This window comes from Coregonus lavaretus (genome assembly GCF_964263955.1).
Source record: "Coregonus lavaretus genome assembly, chromosome: 2".
NCBI classification, from domain to species: domain Eukaryota; kingdom Metazoa; phylum Chordata; class Actinopteri; order Salmoniformes; family Salmonidae; genus Coregonus; species Coregonus lavaretus.
This window is the reverse complement of record NC_139989.1, coordinates 3,092,106-3,109,051: the sequence shown is the minus strand read 5'-3', so window position 1 is coordinate 3,109,051 and position 16,946 is coordinate 3,092,106. Positions and strand designations below refer to the sequence as shown.

The 16,946-nt window shown below is 41.1% G+C and overlaps 1 protein-coding gene across 1 annotated transcript; it reads right to left on the bottom strand.

Annotated features, from left to right (window-relative positions):
* Positions 1–240: 240 nt before the first annotated feature.
* LOC311103484 (diamine acetyltransferase 1-like) lies at positions 241–3,109 on the bottom strand. The gene is made up of 6 exons (XM_084145054.1): positions 2,862–3,109; positions 2,432–2,483; positions 2,244–2,330; positions 1,342–1,443; positions 1,195–1,235; positions 241–805 (listed from the first exon to the last, which is right to left on the bottom strand). The coding sequence occupies exons 1-6, from the start codon at positions 2,925–2,927 to the stop codon at positions 629–631; spliced, it is 525 nt and encodes a 174-aa protein (XP_084001180.1). The 5' UTR covers positions 2,928–3,109; the 3' UTR covers positions 241–628.
* Positions 3,110–16,946: the final 13,837 nt, after the last annotated feature.

The following is a 16,946-nucleotide window of genomic DNA, read 5'->3' as shown; positions in this document are numbered from 1 at the left end:
ACGGCATATGAGAAAGAGGACGAGGCTGTATTTAAGTTTCCTGATGACGTCACCATTCTGAAAGGACTCCCACAAGAGACAGAGGATGAAGGGAGGGCATATGGAGTGATGCATGTTCTGTAAAGCCCTCCCCTTCCCCACTATCATGACCCCTAACCTCTGACCTAAGCCCACCTGCATTGGGGGCCAGGGACTTCATTTCCCCGCATAGCTCTAGAGAAATCAGTCACCACACAAATGTGCTCTGAACCTTTTAATTCCACCAACATCATAATAAACATTCAAATTACAGAGAAAGCTAGGAATCCTAAGGTGCATTGATTAGCAAAAAAAAAAAACGTAAACTTGTACTACAACTACTAAAAACGATGGCCTCAGATAAAATACGCGACCTAAAATATATATATAAATGGAACCCTAAATTAAGTGCAACTAGATTGAGAAAGTTAGTGCACACATATGATTAGTAATGTTTAATGCCCCTTTTAATAGTAATCTACTGTCAGTAGTCACACCCCCCACCCCACAGCTGAAGTGAGAGACAGGCAAAGAATTAAATGAATTTAAATGGAATTGACCCCAAGTCTCTCACTCCCACCCCCATCTTTCTATGTGTCTCAGGGCCAGCTCACTCTTCGGGGCCGGAGGACATCTTGAGGAGGGAGCTTTTGTCGATCTTGAAGAGTCTCCATCCCTCCTCCAGAGAGAGGTCGGCGGCGCCACGACGCTTGTAGAACTCTATCGACGCCTGGTTGCCCTCGGCGACGATGAAGTGCATGCTGCTGCAGCGAGTCTTGACTGCCGTCTGAGGGGGAGAGAGGAAGGGAGAGCAGGTGTTAGCACACATGTATCTGACAGTGATCTGTGAGCTTTCCCCTTCCCCTCACACAAAGCCGTCCACATCTAAATCAGCTTTTTCCGCCAACACCATTTCTCTTAAAACTACATCTCCTCTTTTCCCAACACACATTAATTGATTATTTCAACAACAATAACCAAACAAACACACAGAACAAGAACAGAATCAACGGTCTGTACAAAGAATCATAACTTGCTGAAATGGGCTCTACAGAAAGTACAGGATTCTGTTTGAGGCATTGACCTACTTCTACAACAGTCTGGCCTGAGCTGTGTAACAACTGACTGACAGTTACCCTCCAGTTTGTAGTGGGTCATAACTCCTAAGTTACTCACGTGACTGAGGAGCTTGAGGATCTCTGAGCCGATGCCAAACCCTGGTAAAAGCATGAAGGAGAGAGATTATGGTTACTGGTCAGGTCAGAGAGGATAGGAGGGAGAAAGAGAGAGAGCAGGAGAGGAAAATAACATTATTTTGCTTACCCCTGTACTCTTTCATGACAAAGAAGTCTTCCAGGTAAAGCAGCTTGCCGATCCAGGGGTCATAGGTGAAGTAGTACATGGCAAACCCAATCACCACAGGACCTGGACACACAGAAGTAAACCCACACACATAAAAACAAGCCAGATGTAATGTAACATAGAGCTCGTACCGGAGTTACCCCAAGATACTAATCTAAGATCAGTTTAGCATTTTTCCTTAAATGGTTAAGGGTGGTTAGGGCAGAACTGCTCATAGATCTATGGTTAAGAGTAACTTATACTTTCAGCTGTAAACTCAGTCTGGTTTTAGTGAGGCCAGGGGACTGTGTAGAGAGGTGACGTGTCAGTTGGTTGTGTTGTGAGAACCTATGCATGGAGGCAGGCTGTTCTAGCTCAGAAAAGCTTCCAACGGAAGTTGGTTAGTGGGTGTGTATTACACAAGTGTGTCTGGCCTACATCTGAGTGACATCCACATTCATAACAGGAAGTAGGCCTCGACACATGTACACACATGTTTGTGTGTGCGTGTACAGCAACAACGTATCAAACAAAACACCTAGTTACTTCCAGACACCAACTGTCATGTCATTGTGTACCACATCAATATAACTATTGTAAGGATAGGGGTGTGTCTATAGAGTAAGGACAGTACATTATTGTCTCTATACAGTACAAACTGGGCTAACAGGTTTGATTCATGTCTTGCATAGGGGAAGTAGCTATATGTCAGGGATCCCTGCGGGGCAGAAACGTTCTTCTATGCATAGGTGAGGCACCGTTTCAGTCAAGCCCATCTGATACAGTTTGCTATAATACAATACTTGTCTGTCACAATCAGCATATCCATCCAATCCTCTGAGATTTACAGGTGTGCTCCAGGGGAGGATATGAGAATCTCTTACCCTTGTTGTTGCTCTGCTGCTCACTGGGGACTTCGGCCACGACGCAGTGGTAAAATGGATGGTCACCGAATCCGTCCTCGAGCAGATCTGTTATTACAACCGTTATAAACGCCTTATAAACTCTGTATGCACTGCAGTCAATCACACGGTGACCGAGACAGAAATGCTTTAGTTTCATTCAGACTCACCTTTCTCAGTCAGTATCACTTGATCTTCCATTTCTTCATATTTAGCCAGTTCCTGAACAGAAGAAACATTACAGATTAAAAACCAAGAAGAGCGAGTCAATAGCGTAACGTTGATCATTCACTGAGATAAGGGACCGTCAACGAAGAGAACAGCGTTGACCGTTTTCACCACAACATCAAACGGAAAAAAACCGGCCTCGTTGCCAACGTAATAAACACAAAGGTACAAAACTGTGATACCTACGGATATGCAGCAGAAATTGTCGGTATTTACGTCACCTTCAAGACAGACACAAATGTGCGGAGTTTATCTCTGAATGCAGTCTAACAAAACGGTTTCGACTGGGCTTAGCCTAGCCAGGGTTACAAAATAATAATAAAGGATGGGTCAACTCCTTGTCAAAGTTTTTAGGGGGAGTTTCCGGCCTACCTTTATGAGTCGTAGTATGTCAGGCACATCTTTTGGTTCCGCTTTACGCAATTTAAAACGATCCATTTTCTTCTTTTACTCTTTTTCCCTTTTCTCACTAAACCTCTGTACGTGAAGTGAAGCAGGAGAAGTTTCTTCATTCGCGTCCCAGGAGTTTAAACCTCCACAGTCAGTCTGGGATCCTGACGCCTATGTCGGGAGAGTTTTCATGCAGCAGGGACCTGTCTGGGTCGGATCAGCTGGGGATCGTGCTTTGTCTCGCACCAAGGTTTTATACTGGCTCGTGGGGGTTGGGGCGGTTAACCGGAACTTGGTCATTTCTGGCCAATTGGAACGAGGGTTCTACGAGACGTCACGAGTTTCTCTGTTGTTTTCATTGGTTGTTTTCTCCGGTCACGAGATAACGGCATAAAATTATAGTTTACTAACTGAATCTAGCCTACTCTGTATTTGAGCACTTTTACTACATAGTGGAATTCTATATAATGTATTGAGTAGGAATGTTTAAAGAAATTTGTTAAATTTTGCACAGGCTTTGACTACAGTGGAATGTAGTCAAGGCCGGCGCCTTTTTTCTCTTTGTTGAGGGAAAATGTACTTGATAAGATTGTGTGATGTGTTGTTGTCTTACCTAGCTATCTTACGACTAATGCACTAATTGTAAGTAGCTCTGGATAAGAGCCTCTGCTACATTACTAAAATGTTAAATGTAAATATAAAATGAATGACCGTAATAACATGTTCAGTATGTTGTTACTGGATTGTAGCCAATGAAGTCCAGACTTTACTCTCAAGTGTTTGTATTTAGGGGGTGGAAAGAGTACGAAAATATCCTACTCAAGTAGAAGTAATGTTACTTTAATTACATTTGACTCAAGTAGAGGTACAATTACTGGTGTAAAAAACTACAACTAAAAATAAATAGTAAGATAAAAGTAATTGAGTTACTTTTAAAATATAAACGTTGACCTTGATAATTAGAATTTCGCTAAGATTCCCTGAACTATGTTACACGTCATGATCTTTTGCATGCATTACATTGAAAGAGGAAGAGAGGAAATTAGTTGCAACAAGGCACATACAGTTGAAGTCGGAACTTTACATACACTTAGGTTGGAGTCATTAAAACTTGTTTTTTCAACCACTCCACAAATTTCTTGTAAACAAACTATAGTTTTGGCAAGTCGGTTAGGACATCTACTTTGTACATGACACAAGTAATTTTTCCAACAATAGTTTACAGACAGATTATTTCACTTATAATTCACTGTATCACAATTCCAGTGGGTCAGAAGTTTACATACACTAAGTTGACTGTGCCTTTAAACAGCTTGGAAAATTCCATAAAATGTTGTCAAGGCGTTAGAAGCTTCAGATAGGCTAATTGACATAATTTGAGTCAATTGGAGGTGTACCTGTGGATGTATTTCAAGGCCAACCTTCAAACTCAGTTCCTTTTTGCTTGACATCATGGGAAAATCAAAAGAAACCAGCCAAGACCTCAGCAAAAAAATGGTAGACCTCCACAAGTCTGGTTCATCCTTGGGAGCAATTTCCAAACGCCTGAAGGTACCACGTTCATCTGTACAAACAATAGTACGCAAGTATAAACACCATGGGACCACCAAATTTGTGGGCAGAACTGAAAAAGTGTGTGCGAGCAAGGAGGCCTACAAACCTGACTCAGTTACACCAGCTCTGTCAGGAGGAATGGGCCAAAATTCACCCAACTTATTGTGGGAAGCTTGTGGAAGGCTACCCAAAACTTCTGACCCACTGGGAATGTGATGAAACTCTACTATTATTCTGACATTTCACATTCTTAAAATAAATATGTGATCCTAACTGACCTAAAACAGGGAATTTTTACTAGGATTAAATGTCAGGAATTGTGAAAAACTGAGTTTAAATGTATTTGGCTAAGGTGTATGTAAACTTCCGACTTCAACTGTATATCTTAAAAATATATATTTCAAAAATATACTATTCATTCGGGGTGGCAGGTAGCTTAGTGGTTAAGAGCATTGTGCCAGTAACCGAAAGGTCGCTGGTTCTAATCCCCGAGCCGACTAGGTGAAAAATCTGTCAATGTCCCCTTGAGCAAGGCACTTAACCCTAATTGCTCTGGATAAGAGTGTCTGCTAAATGACCTATTTATTCACTGACTCACTCACTTATTCACAAAACCCCTCTTCCACTCACCAGAGGTGGAAAGAGTACTGAAATATCCTACTCAAGTAGAAGTAAAATTACTGAAAAATATTTAGAAAAAGTACAAATACTCAGAAAAGCGACTCAATTACTGTAACCAGTGGCGACCCGTCATTCAGGGTAGGTGGGGCAGAACCTGTTTTGAGCCCCACATTTCTAGAAAAAAACTCAGTGCTTTCTGTGGTGGTGGGTCAAGCCAGCAGAAAACACGGAGCGTTGCGCCGTGATTGGCTCAGTGTTCTGTCATTCATGGGGACACTATGTCACCGCCAAGTCTAAGGGTAGACTTAGAAAATTCAAGCCCCTTGGGTTCTGCCATAGAGTTACATTAGAAGTGCTCTTCCAAGAAGGCTTAAGGTCATTGGCCACAGATAAAATGACTTCAAATCATGTTATATGTACAGTAGCTTTGATTGGACTGATCATGTCAACATCTTACTTTCAAAAGCTTAGCATCATCATGAATCAAGTCGACAATCTACTGGCAAATCCTTTTTAATCCTTGTCATATGAAGATAAATAATGAAGAGAAATTATAGATAAAACGTATTGGTGCTCATCGGACATTGGACATAAACATTACACAACAAGTTGGAAATCGCAAATTCAACAATGAGTGGTTTGGAAGGAATCGGTGACAGTGGCTAACTGCAAGCATTGCAACTGGGAAGTCGGGAATAAACGAGCTCCGACTGGGAAAATACGTTTTGAACGGCCATCCAACTCGGAATTGTAAATCCGGCCTATTTCTCTTTATTTGATGACAAAATTTGCCCACGAAGGACCGCCGCACCACCTTCCTGTTCAAGTGAGCACAGCACAACAAGGTGAGTCCAAAAATGTATTGTATGCTGCTGCATAAATTATGTAATATGCCAGGGAGATATGTATACCGTAGCTAAGAAAGTAATACTAAGTGTATGTTGTGTAGTAAGCTGTTAATAGCCCATGTGCCTCACCCTAATAATTTGGTCCCATTTCCACTCATAATTTAGCCTACTGTTCTGACTTGGTGGTGCACATGTAGCCTATAGCCTATTTTAGAGAAATGTCATCATCGAATATTGTAAGAGCTTTCTTTGTCTGCTTATATGCCCCCTTTATTTATCCTACGGTTCTGACTTGGTGTACAGGGAGAATACTGTAAGAACGGCCCATGTTCTGAATTCTGTTGCTGTACATTTCAAAAGTGCTGAACAAATAGTTATATTGATTACATCCATCCTAGCTCGCTCATTAATGTCTTAATCTTTACAGCTTTATGTAGGCCCTAACAGTTTGTGGGCACCGTTTGTCACTGTTATAGTGCAATTCATGTATTGTTTAGTGTTGTGTTGTGTAGTGTAGTGGCTTGCTGGCATGCATCTAAAACATTTTTTTTGAGTTTGTCCCACCAAGATTGACATGCTAAAATCGCCACTGACTGTAACGAGTGTAGTTGTAATGAGTTATGTTAGACCTCTGGTAGCAAGTGAGGAACCATATAATGATAATGATGTGGTGCCATTCAGGACTAGGACTAGGACTTACACTTACATTTACAATTACACTCACATAAAAAGATGCTTAAACCCTTTGACAATACATTGATCTACAAACTTTAATTTAGACGTGAACTAACTCTTTAATTACACTGCTCTTGTCCAACATCTACCAGTACCAGGTCAAAATACTGTATGACAACATTTTGGAATGTGTTTTTGAGTTTCATGCTGGAGACATGTTGTCAGAACACCCCCATTGAAACAGGTGAGCGTGTGGATTGGAATGTAGGTTTTTCCATGTTATAGCCCTGAGCCCAGCCCGGAATAGCTCATTGAATGTGGAAAACTACTATTAATGACAAAGGCCTCGTGACCCAGGCATAATGAGGAGATTTAGACGGTAATAACAACTTATCTACGTGACGGAGACAACAGATGTCTGATGTTACTCTCTAAATTATTGATGATTGATTTCCATTACCATTAGTATCTATCTATTTATCCTGCTACTGGCCACTATTACTCCTTTTTACATGCATGTACAGTTGAAGTCGGAAGTTTACATACACTTAGGTTTGAGTCATTAAAACTTGTTTTTCAACCACTCCACAAATGTCTTGTTAACAAACTATAGTTTTGGCAAGTCGGTTAGGACATCTACTTTGTGCATGACAAGTAATTTTTCCAACAATTGTTTACAGACAGATTATTTAACGTATAATTCACTGTATCACAATTCCAGTGGGTCAGAAGTTTACATACACTAAGTTGACTGTGCCTTTAAACAGTTTGGAAAATTTCAGAAAATGATGTCATGGCTTTAGAAGCTTCTGATAGGCTAATTGGCATCATTTGAGTCAATTGGAGGTGTACCTGTGGATGTATTTCAAGGCCTACCTTCAAACCCAGTGCCTCTTTGCTTGACATCATGGGAAAATCAAAAGAAATCAGCCAAGACCTCAGAAAAAAAATGGTAGACCTCCACAAGTCTGGTTCATCCTTGGGAGCAATTTCCAAACGCCTGAAGGTACCTCGTTCATCTGTACAAACAATATTACGCAAGTATAAACACCATGGGACCACGCAGCCGTCATACCGCTCAGGAAGGAGACGCGTTATGTCTCCTAGAGATTAACGTACTTTGGTGCGAAAAGTGCAAATCAATCCCAGAACAACAGCAAAGGACCTTGTGAAGATGCTGGAGGAAACAGATACAAAAGTATTTATATCCACAGTAAAACGAGTCCTATATCGACATAACCTGAAAGGCCGCTCAGCAAGGAAGAAGCCACTGCTCCAAAAATGCCATAAAAAAGCCAGACTACGGTTTGCAACTGCACATGGGGACAAAGATCATACTTTTTGGAGAAATGTCCTCTGGTCTGATGAAACAAAAATAGAACTGTTTGGCCATAATGACCATCGTTATGTTTGGAGGAAAAGGGGGGGGGCTTGCAAGCTAAAAACACCATCCCAACCGTGAAGCACGGGGGTGGCAGCATCATGCTGTGGGGGTGCTTTGCTGCAGGAGGGACTGGTGCACTTCACAAAATAGATGGCATCATGAGGAAGGAAAATTATGTGGATATATTGAGGCAACATCTCAATACATCAGTCAGGAAGTTAAAGCTTGGTCGCAAATGGGTCTTCCAAATGGACAATGACCCCAAGCATACTTCCAAAGTTGAGCCAAAATGGCTTTAGGACAACAAAGTCAAGGTATTGGAGTGGCCATCACAAAGACCTGACCTCAGTCCTATAGAAAATGTGCGGGCAGAACTGAAAAAGCGTGTGCAAGCAAGGAGGCCTACAAACCTGACTCAGTTACACCAGCTCTGTCAGGAGGAATGGGCCAAAATTCACCCAACTTATTGTGGGAAGCTTGTGGAAGGCTACCCGAAACGTTTGACCCAAGTTAAACAATTTAAAGGCAATGCTACCAAATACTAATTGAGTGTATGTAAACTTCTGACCCACTGGGAATGTGATGAAAGAAATAAAAGCTGAAATAAATCATTCTCTCTACTATAATTCTGACATTTCACATTCTTAAAATAAAGTGGTGATCCTAACTGACCTAAGACAGGGAATTGTTACTAGGATTAAATGTCAGGAATTGTGAAAAACTGAGTTTAAATGTATTTGGCTAAGGTGTATGTAAACTTCCGACTTGCCAAAGATGTCCTAACCGACTTGCCAAAACTATAGTTTGTTAACAAGAAATTTGTGGAGTGGTTGAAAAACAAGCTTTAATAACTCCAACCTAAGTGTATGTAAACTTCCGACTTCAACTGTAGCTTCCTCTCTTATTTAGTATTTCTCGTGTTTAAAAAAAACATTTAAATTAGTTATAATATTTTGATATTGAATACTGCACTGTTGGGTAGGGCTTGCAAGTTAAGCATTTCACTGTACTTGTGGATGTGACAAATTAAACCTGAAACTTGAAACTATCCAAATTATGAAGAAGAAAAGCTTGAACTGTGGCACTGCAGTTACAGGGAACTCGAAGCTCAAGAATTTCACTGTACCCTGTAATTACAGTGGGGGAAAAAAGTATTTAGTCAGCCACCAATTGTGCAAGTTCTCCAACTTAAAAAGATGAGGCCTGTAATTTATCATCATAGGTACACGTCAACAAATGTAACTATGACAGACAAAAATAGAATTTTTTTCTCCAGACAATCACATTGTAGGATTTTTAATGAATTTATTTGCAAATTATGGTGGAAAATAAGTATTTGGTCAATAACAAAAGTTTCTCAATACTTTGTTATATACCCTTTGTTGGCAATGACACAGGTCAAACGTTTTCTGTAAGTCTTCACAAGGTTTTCACACACTGTTGCTGGTATTTTGTCCCATTCCTCCATGCAGATCTCCTCTAGAGCAGTGATGTTTTGGGGCTGTCGCTGGGCAACACAGACTTTCAACTCCCTCCAAAGATTTTCTATGGGGTTGAGATCTGGAGACTGGCTAGGCCACTCCAGGACCTTGAAATGCTTCTTACGAAGCCACTCCTTCGTTGCCCGGGCAGTGTGTTTGGGATCATTGTCATGCTGAAAGACCCAGCCACGTTTCATCTTCAATGCCCTTGCTGATGGAAGGAGGTTTTCACTCAAAATCTCACGATACATGGCCCCATTCATTCTTTCCTTTACACGGATCAGTCGTCCTGGTCCCTTTGCAGAAAAACAGCCCCAAAGCATGATGTTTCCACCCCCATGCTTCACAGTAGGTATGGTGTTCTTTGGATGCAACTCAGCATTCATTGTCCGCCAAACACGACGAGTTGAGTTTTTACCAAAAAGTTATATTTTGGTTTTATCTGACATTCTCCCAATCCTCTGCTGGATCATCCAAATGCACTCTAGCAAACTTCAGACGGGCCTGGACATGTACTGGCTTAAGCAGGGGGACACGTCTGGCACTGCAGGATTTGAGTCCCTGGCGGCGTAGTGTGTTACTGATGGTAGGCTTTGTTACTTTGGTCCCAGCTCTCTGCAGGTCATTCACTAGGTCCCCCCGTGTGGTTCTGGGATTTTTGCTCACCGTTCTTGTGATCATTTTGACCCCACGGGGTGAGATCTTGCGTGGAGCTGTCACGATTTAAACTGAATATGAACCCAAATGCAGACAACTACACCGAGCCAGAGAAGGTTTAACAGGTTTATTTCAAAGTTAAATTGTCCAGGTTTCCAAAAATAGGGGAAGAGCAAGTCCAGGTCTACAGGGAGGGTAACAGATCCAGGGTTCTGAGCAGGAGTGGTACCGTAACGTCCTAGTGTCCGTGGTGAGTCCAAATGTGAGGTCCAGTAGTGGAAAGCAGGATGGTGGTGGCAGGAGTGAAGCGGAGGCAGGAGTCAGGTTCCAATAATCTGTGGCACAGGAGAAATATAAATAGAACCGGCCAAAAACACAAAGAGCGAAAACAAGCAAGTTGAGTCAGCAGCGAGACTAACATGGTCGTCTTGACTATGATCTGACGATGAGTGGCAAGTTTGACCGGGTCTTTAAGGCTGAGGTGATTATGGTGAATGAGCTGCAGCTGGAACCCTGACTCCCGCACACCAGACTTCACTCCTGCAATTAAGAACAGACAGAGGGGAGGGGGAGAGCAGAGAGAGAGCTACCTAGCAGCAGTAGGCCTAACAGGAGCCCCAGATCGAGGGAGATTATCAGTGGTCTTGTATGTCTTCCATTTCCTAATAATTGCTCCCACAGTTGATTTCTTCAAACCAAGCTGCTTACCTATTGCAGATTCAGTCTTCCCAGCCTGGTGCAGGTCTACAATGTTGTTACTGGTGTCCTTTGACAGCTCTTTGGTCTTGGCCATAGTGGAGTTTGGAGTGTGACTGTTTGAGGTTGTGGACAGGTGTCTTTTATACTGATAACAAGTTCAAACAGGTGGCATTAATACAGGTAACGAGTGGAGGACAGAGGAGCCTCTTAAAGAAGAAGTTACAGGTCTGTGAGAGCCAGAAATCTTGCTTGTTTGTAGATGACCAAATACTTATTTTCCACCATAATTTGCAAATAAATTCATTAAAAATCCTACAATGGAGCATTGTGTCTCCTTTGGAGTGTTGGCCGGAAATTTTAATTGTACCCTGAACCCAACCCTAGACAAATCATCTCAAATCACCACCACAAATCCTAGATCTGCAAAGATGTTGAACTCTCTTACTAAAGAGATGGGACTGATAGATATCTGGAGAGAGACTAATAGCTCAGCTATGGACTATACATACTACTCTAATGTCCATAACACCTACTCCCGTATAGATTACATTTTTATCCCAAAGAGTTTCATAAATTCAGCCACGTGTACAATCGGACCCATAGCGCTTTCGGATCACGCCTTTGTCCACCTCCGCTTTGACCTCTGCAAAAACATCCCGAGATCAAAGAGTTGGAAATTCAACACCTCCATGCTATCAAACGAAGCATTCCATACATTGGTAACTACATGGATAGACAACTACACACAAGACAACAAAGATTCTCCTGTTTCTCCGGCCACAATGTGGGACGCTGCTAAAGCCACACTAAGAGGTCATCTAATTGCATATGCTTCCTCTAAGAAAAAAGCAATGGAAGCACACAGGCTAGATCTGGAGAGGGAGCTGGAACGCTGTGAAAAAGTACATAAACAATCCCCAGACAGCACCTCCTGGAGTCAACTTAAAGCAGCCAAAGCCAAACTGAATTTGGACTATACTCGGGAGATTAAAAAAAAAGTTTTCTTTACTAAACAGAAATACCATGAGTATAGCAATAGGCCTAGTAGATTGCTTGCTTATCAATTAAAAAAAGAGCAGTCAGAGCGTACAATTATGGCTATCCGAACAGCAGAGGATGAGGTCACATATGATCCAAAAAAGATCAATTTAGCTTTTCATGATTTTTACTGCAAACTATATACCTCTGAGAGAAAACACACGGAGGCAGAACTCCACTCCTTCCTAGAGGGAATCTCGCTACCTAAACTATCAGAGACTGACCAAGAAGATCTCAACTCCCCCTTCACTCCTGAGGAGATCCTGGAGGCAATTACCTCCATGCCACCTAACAAGTCCCCAGGCCCAGATGGATTCCCCAGAGAGTTCTACAAAGCTTTTTGGCCCCAGCTTAGCCCTATTTTCATGCCAATGCTGGAGGATTTTTGCAAAAACGGAGTTCTCCCAGACTCAATGCACACAGCTCGCATTACAGTGTTGCTCAAAAAAGACAAGGATCCCCTATCCTGCTCCTCCTTCCGGCCCATAAGCTTGTTGGATTTCGACTACAAAATAATCACCAAATTGCTCGCCAAAAGACTAAACACTCTTCTTCCCAAAATAATAAAAGCGGACCAGACGGGATTTATTAGAGACAGATACTCTTCTGATAACACTCGCCGTCTTTTTGATATTATTGATCAAGTAAACGCACAGAAGACCCCTGTCCTGCTGGCTTCACTGGATGCTGAGAAGGCGTTCGACAGGATGGAGTGGAGCTTTCTGTTCTCAGTCTTAGAGAAGTTCAACATGGGCCCAAACTTTATTAAATGGATCAAATCACTATACTCTCATCCAAATGCCATGGTGACTACTAACGGACTGAACTCTGACAGATTCCCTTTGGGACGGGGCACAAGACAAGGGTGCTCGCTGTCCCCCCTGCTCTACTTGTTGGGGGCGGAGCCTCTGGCAGAATTGATAAGGAGCAATCCAAGTATTATGGGTGTTCCTGCAGGCGGCCTGCAGCACAAGATTTCGCTTTACGCGGATGATGTCTTGCTCTACATATCCAACCCTGAGAAATCCCTTCCTCCCATCTTAGATACAATTGCTCAGTATGGCACGTTTTCAGGTTATAAGATTAATTTTAACAAATCCACTGTCTGCCCTCTCAATATTATACTCACCAGTTCTATGAAGACACTATGCCCATTCCAATGGAAGACACAGGGGTTTCAATACCTTGGGATATTCATAACACCAGATCTGAACAGGCTTTTCAAAGAGAATTATCTTCCACTCCTGGATCAAATCAAGAACAACCTCCAAACCTGGATCTCCCTCCCAATTAGCTTAGTAGGAAGAATTAATGTAATCCGTATGAACATCCTCCCTAGACTGAACTATTTATTTCAGATGCTCCCATGCTATCTCCCAGCTTCCTTTTTCAAAACAATTAACCAAAGCATCACCAAATTTATATGGGGCAATAAAAAACCTAGGATCAAGCTTTCCACTCTATCGAAACCTGAATCTAAGGGTGGTCTTGCCCTTCCCTCCCTCCAATTGTACTACTGGTCGGCCCAAATCCGCAACATGCTAACATGGATCACAAACAGACAAGAGTCAACGTGGAGCCAGATAGAAGCCCAATCTTGTGGTTCATTGCCACTAAGCTCAACTATATTCATTGATAACTTTAGTGAAGTGGGCAACATAGCCAAAACATTTGTGATTTACAGTACCCTACGAGCGTGGAGAGACTGTAAGAAATACTTGGGCATCTCCTCCCAAATATGTTCTTACTCGCCTATAGTAGGCAACCCAGACTTGCCAAAAGCCCTGAGAGATGCCAACTTTAATCTTTGGCATACTCTAGGAATCAGGACCTTTTCAGACCTATTTCATCAGAAGACCACTACACTGAAATCCTTTCAAGAGCTCTGCAATGAATTCCATGTGCCAAGATCCCATTTTTTTTAAATATCTACAAATTAGACATGTCATCTCCTCATTTACTTCCAAGAGGAGGTTTAGAACTCAGTTGAATGAAGTTGAAACCCTTCTTGTCACAGCACAATCCATTAAAGGCAAAATATCCTATATCTATAGACTCCTTTCTGAGAAAGGAGGATCCTCCTTTACTCCTTTGAAAATAATATGGGAAAAGGACCTTGGTCTGACTATCAGTGACGAGTTATGGGCGGAGGTTTGCGACAGGGTATACTGCTCCTCTACTAATGTAAAAATGAAAGAATCTAATTACAAATTTTTGTACAAATTTTATTACACTCCCCTGAGACTCCATTAAATGAAAACAGACATTTCTCCTAATTGTAATAGATGTACCTCTGAAAGTGGAACCTATATGCATGTATTTTGGAGCTGCAGAGAGATTGCCAGATTTTGGCAATCTATACATACTGCTGCACAGAAAATACTAGATGTACAGTTTGATATGACCCCGTGTCTCTACCTTCTTAATGCCCAGCAGGACTTTGTTCTTGATCCTGACAGAGAAAATTTGCTCATGACCATTACATACTTTGCTAAGAAATGTATTCTCCTATTGTGGGCCTCTAATACTTCTCCTACATTTAAAATGTGGATTGACCAGATTGTTGACTTTCTCCCCCTTGAAAAGCTCACTTATGACCTCCACAAGAGACAGCCCAAGTTTGATAGACTCTGGTCTCCACTACTCAACTATATTTCAAATTGGACAGAGTGAATGGGGGAATCAGGGAGATGGGCAGATGCGTGTTGTGTAAGGTGCTGTAAAACCTAAAAACTAATTATTGGCTCGTCATCTCAGCTAAGGCTGGAAATAGCTAATAAGAACCTTGATAGTGCTGCTGCAAGTTCTATAATTAAAATGTTGTTATAATTATTATTTGTGTGTATGTATGTATGTATGTATGTATGTATGTATATATATGTATGTATATATATATACATATATAAAACAATTTTTTTTTTTTTTTTATTATTATTACTTTTGTAATTTTTTTAATTTATTTTTTTAATTCACATCTGTGAATGTGGAATGTGTTTGGTTGGTTGATTGAAAACTTAATAAAACTTTAAATTGAAAAAAAAAAAATCCTACAATGTGATTTTCTGGATTTTTTTTCCTCAATTTGTCTGTCATAGTTGACATGTACCTATGATGAAAATGACAGGCCTCTCATCTTTTTAAGTGGGAGAACTTGCACAATTGGTGGCTGACTAAATACTTTTTTCCCCCACTGTACATCTTCAGCCCTGTACATGTAACTATTCAACTCTCTAATCTCTAATCTAATCTGTGCCATATAATTTCAGACCTCTTGACCGAGGCCATAATGCACTCACATACAGTGAGGTTAAAGGGGAAATCTGCGATTGGATCATAAATTTCTGGACTTTTAAATGAATGATACATACCCTATTGATTCGTGAAGAATATTTCTTTTTTGGTATTTTATTAGGATCCCCATTAGCTGTTGTGAAAGCCGCAGCTACTCTTCCTGAGGTCCACACAAAACATGAAACATGACATAATACAGAACATTAATAGACAAGAACAGCTCAAGGACAGAACTACATACATTTAAAAACGGCACACATAGCCTACACATCAATACATACACACAAAATATCTAGGTCAAATAGGGGAGAGGCATTGTGCCGTGAGGTGTTGCTTTATCTGTTTTTTGAAACCAGGTTTGCTGTTCATTTGAGCAGTATGAGATGGAAGGGAGTTCAATGCAAAAATGGCTTTATCTAATACTGTATGCTTTTTTGAATTTGTTCTGGATTTGGGGACTGTGAAAAGACCCCTGGTGGCATGTTTGGTGGGGTAAGTGTGTGTCAGAGCTGTGCGTAAGTTGACTATGCAAACAATTTGGAATTTTCAACACATTAATGTTTTTTATAAAAAGAAGAAGTGATGCAGTCAGTCTCTCCTCAACTGTTAACTAAGAGAGACTGGTATGCATAGTATTTATATCAGCCCTCTGATTACAATGAAGAGCAAGACGTGCCACTCTGTTCTGGGCCAGCTGCAGCTTAACTAGGTCTTTCCTTGCAGCACTCGACCACACGACTGGACAATAATCAAGATAAGACAAGCCTGCAGGACTTGCTTTGTGGAGTGTGGTGTCAAGAAAGCAGAACATCTCTTTATTAAGGACAGACCTCTCCCCATCTTTACAACCATTTAATCTATATGTTTTGACTATGACAGTTTACAGTAATTGAAAGAAGCAATCTCATAAATTCATCAAGTGCAGCGTCTGGATGCTCCTTATTAATCACATTAGACTAACAAATATTTTTTACATCATCCACATAAGAGTCACAGCAAAATCATTTGCATGATCTCTTATACACTATTTTAGGCCCAGCTTTTGGAACCTTGGCTCTCCTAGATATAGTCACTATATTGTAATCAATGCATCCAATGGGTACAGATACAGCTTTAGAACAGAGTTCTACAGTATTAGTAAAAATGTGATCAATACATGTGGATGATCTTGTTCCTGTAGTGTTTGTAAACACCCTGGTAGGTTGATTAATAACCTGAACCAGATTACAGGCACTGGTTACATTGAGAAGCTTCCTCTTGAGCAGACAGCTTGATGAAAACCAGTCAATATGCAGGTCCCCAAGAAAGTAGACCCTTGTTTACATCACATACACTATTAAGCGTTTCACACGTTATTTAGATACTGATTGTTAGCACTTGGTGGCCTATAGCAACGTCCCAGAAGAATAGGCTTTAGATGAGGCAGGTGAATCTGCAGCCATCCACAGTACTTCAATAACACTTGACATGAGATCTTCTGTAAACATTACTGGGATATGGTTCTGAATATATATAGCAACACCTCCCCCATAAGCATTCCTGCCTCTTCTGTAGATGTTATATCCTTTTATTGCTACTGCTCTATCATCAAATGAATTATCTAAGTGAGTCTCAATAATGGCTAATATATGAATGTTATATAACCTATAAATGCCTCATGAGCTTTAAATTCAACTGTGGTACCCCATCACAACCCACGAATTTGAGAGCGCGTTTAAGCCGTACATTATATTCCCAAAATAATTGCGCACTTATTTGTCATATTACGGTACGAGCCGGAAGGGGAAATGTCCACAAAGAAGTACAATTGTCAGTACTC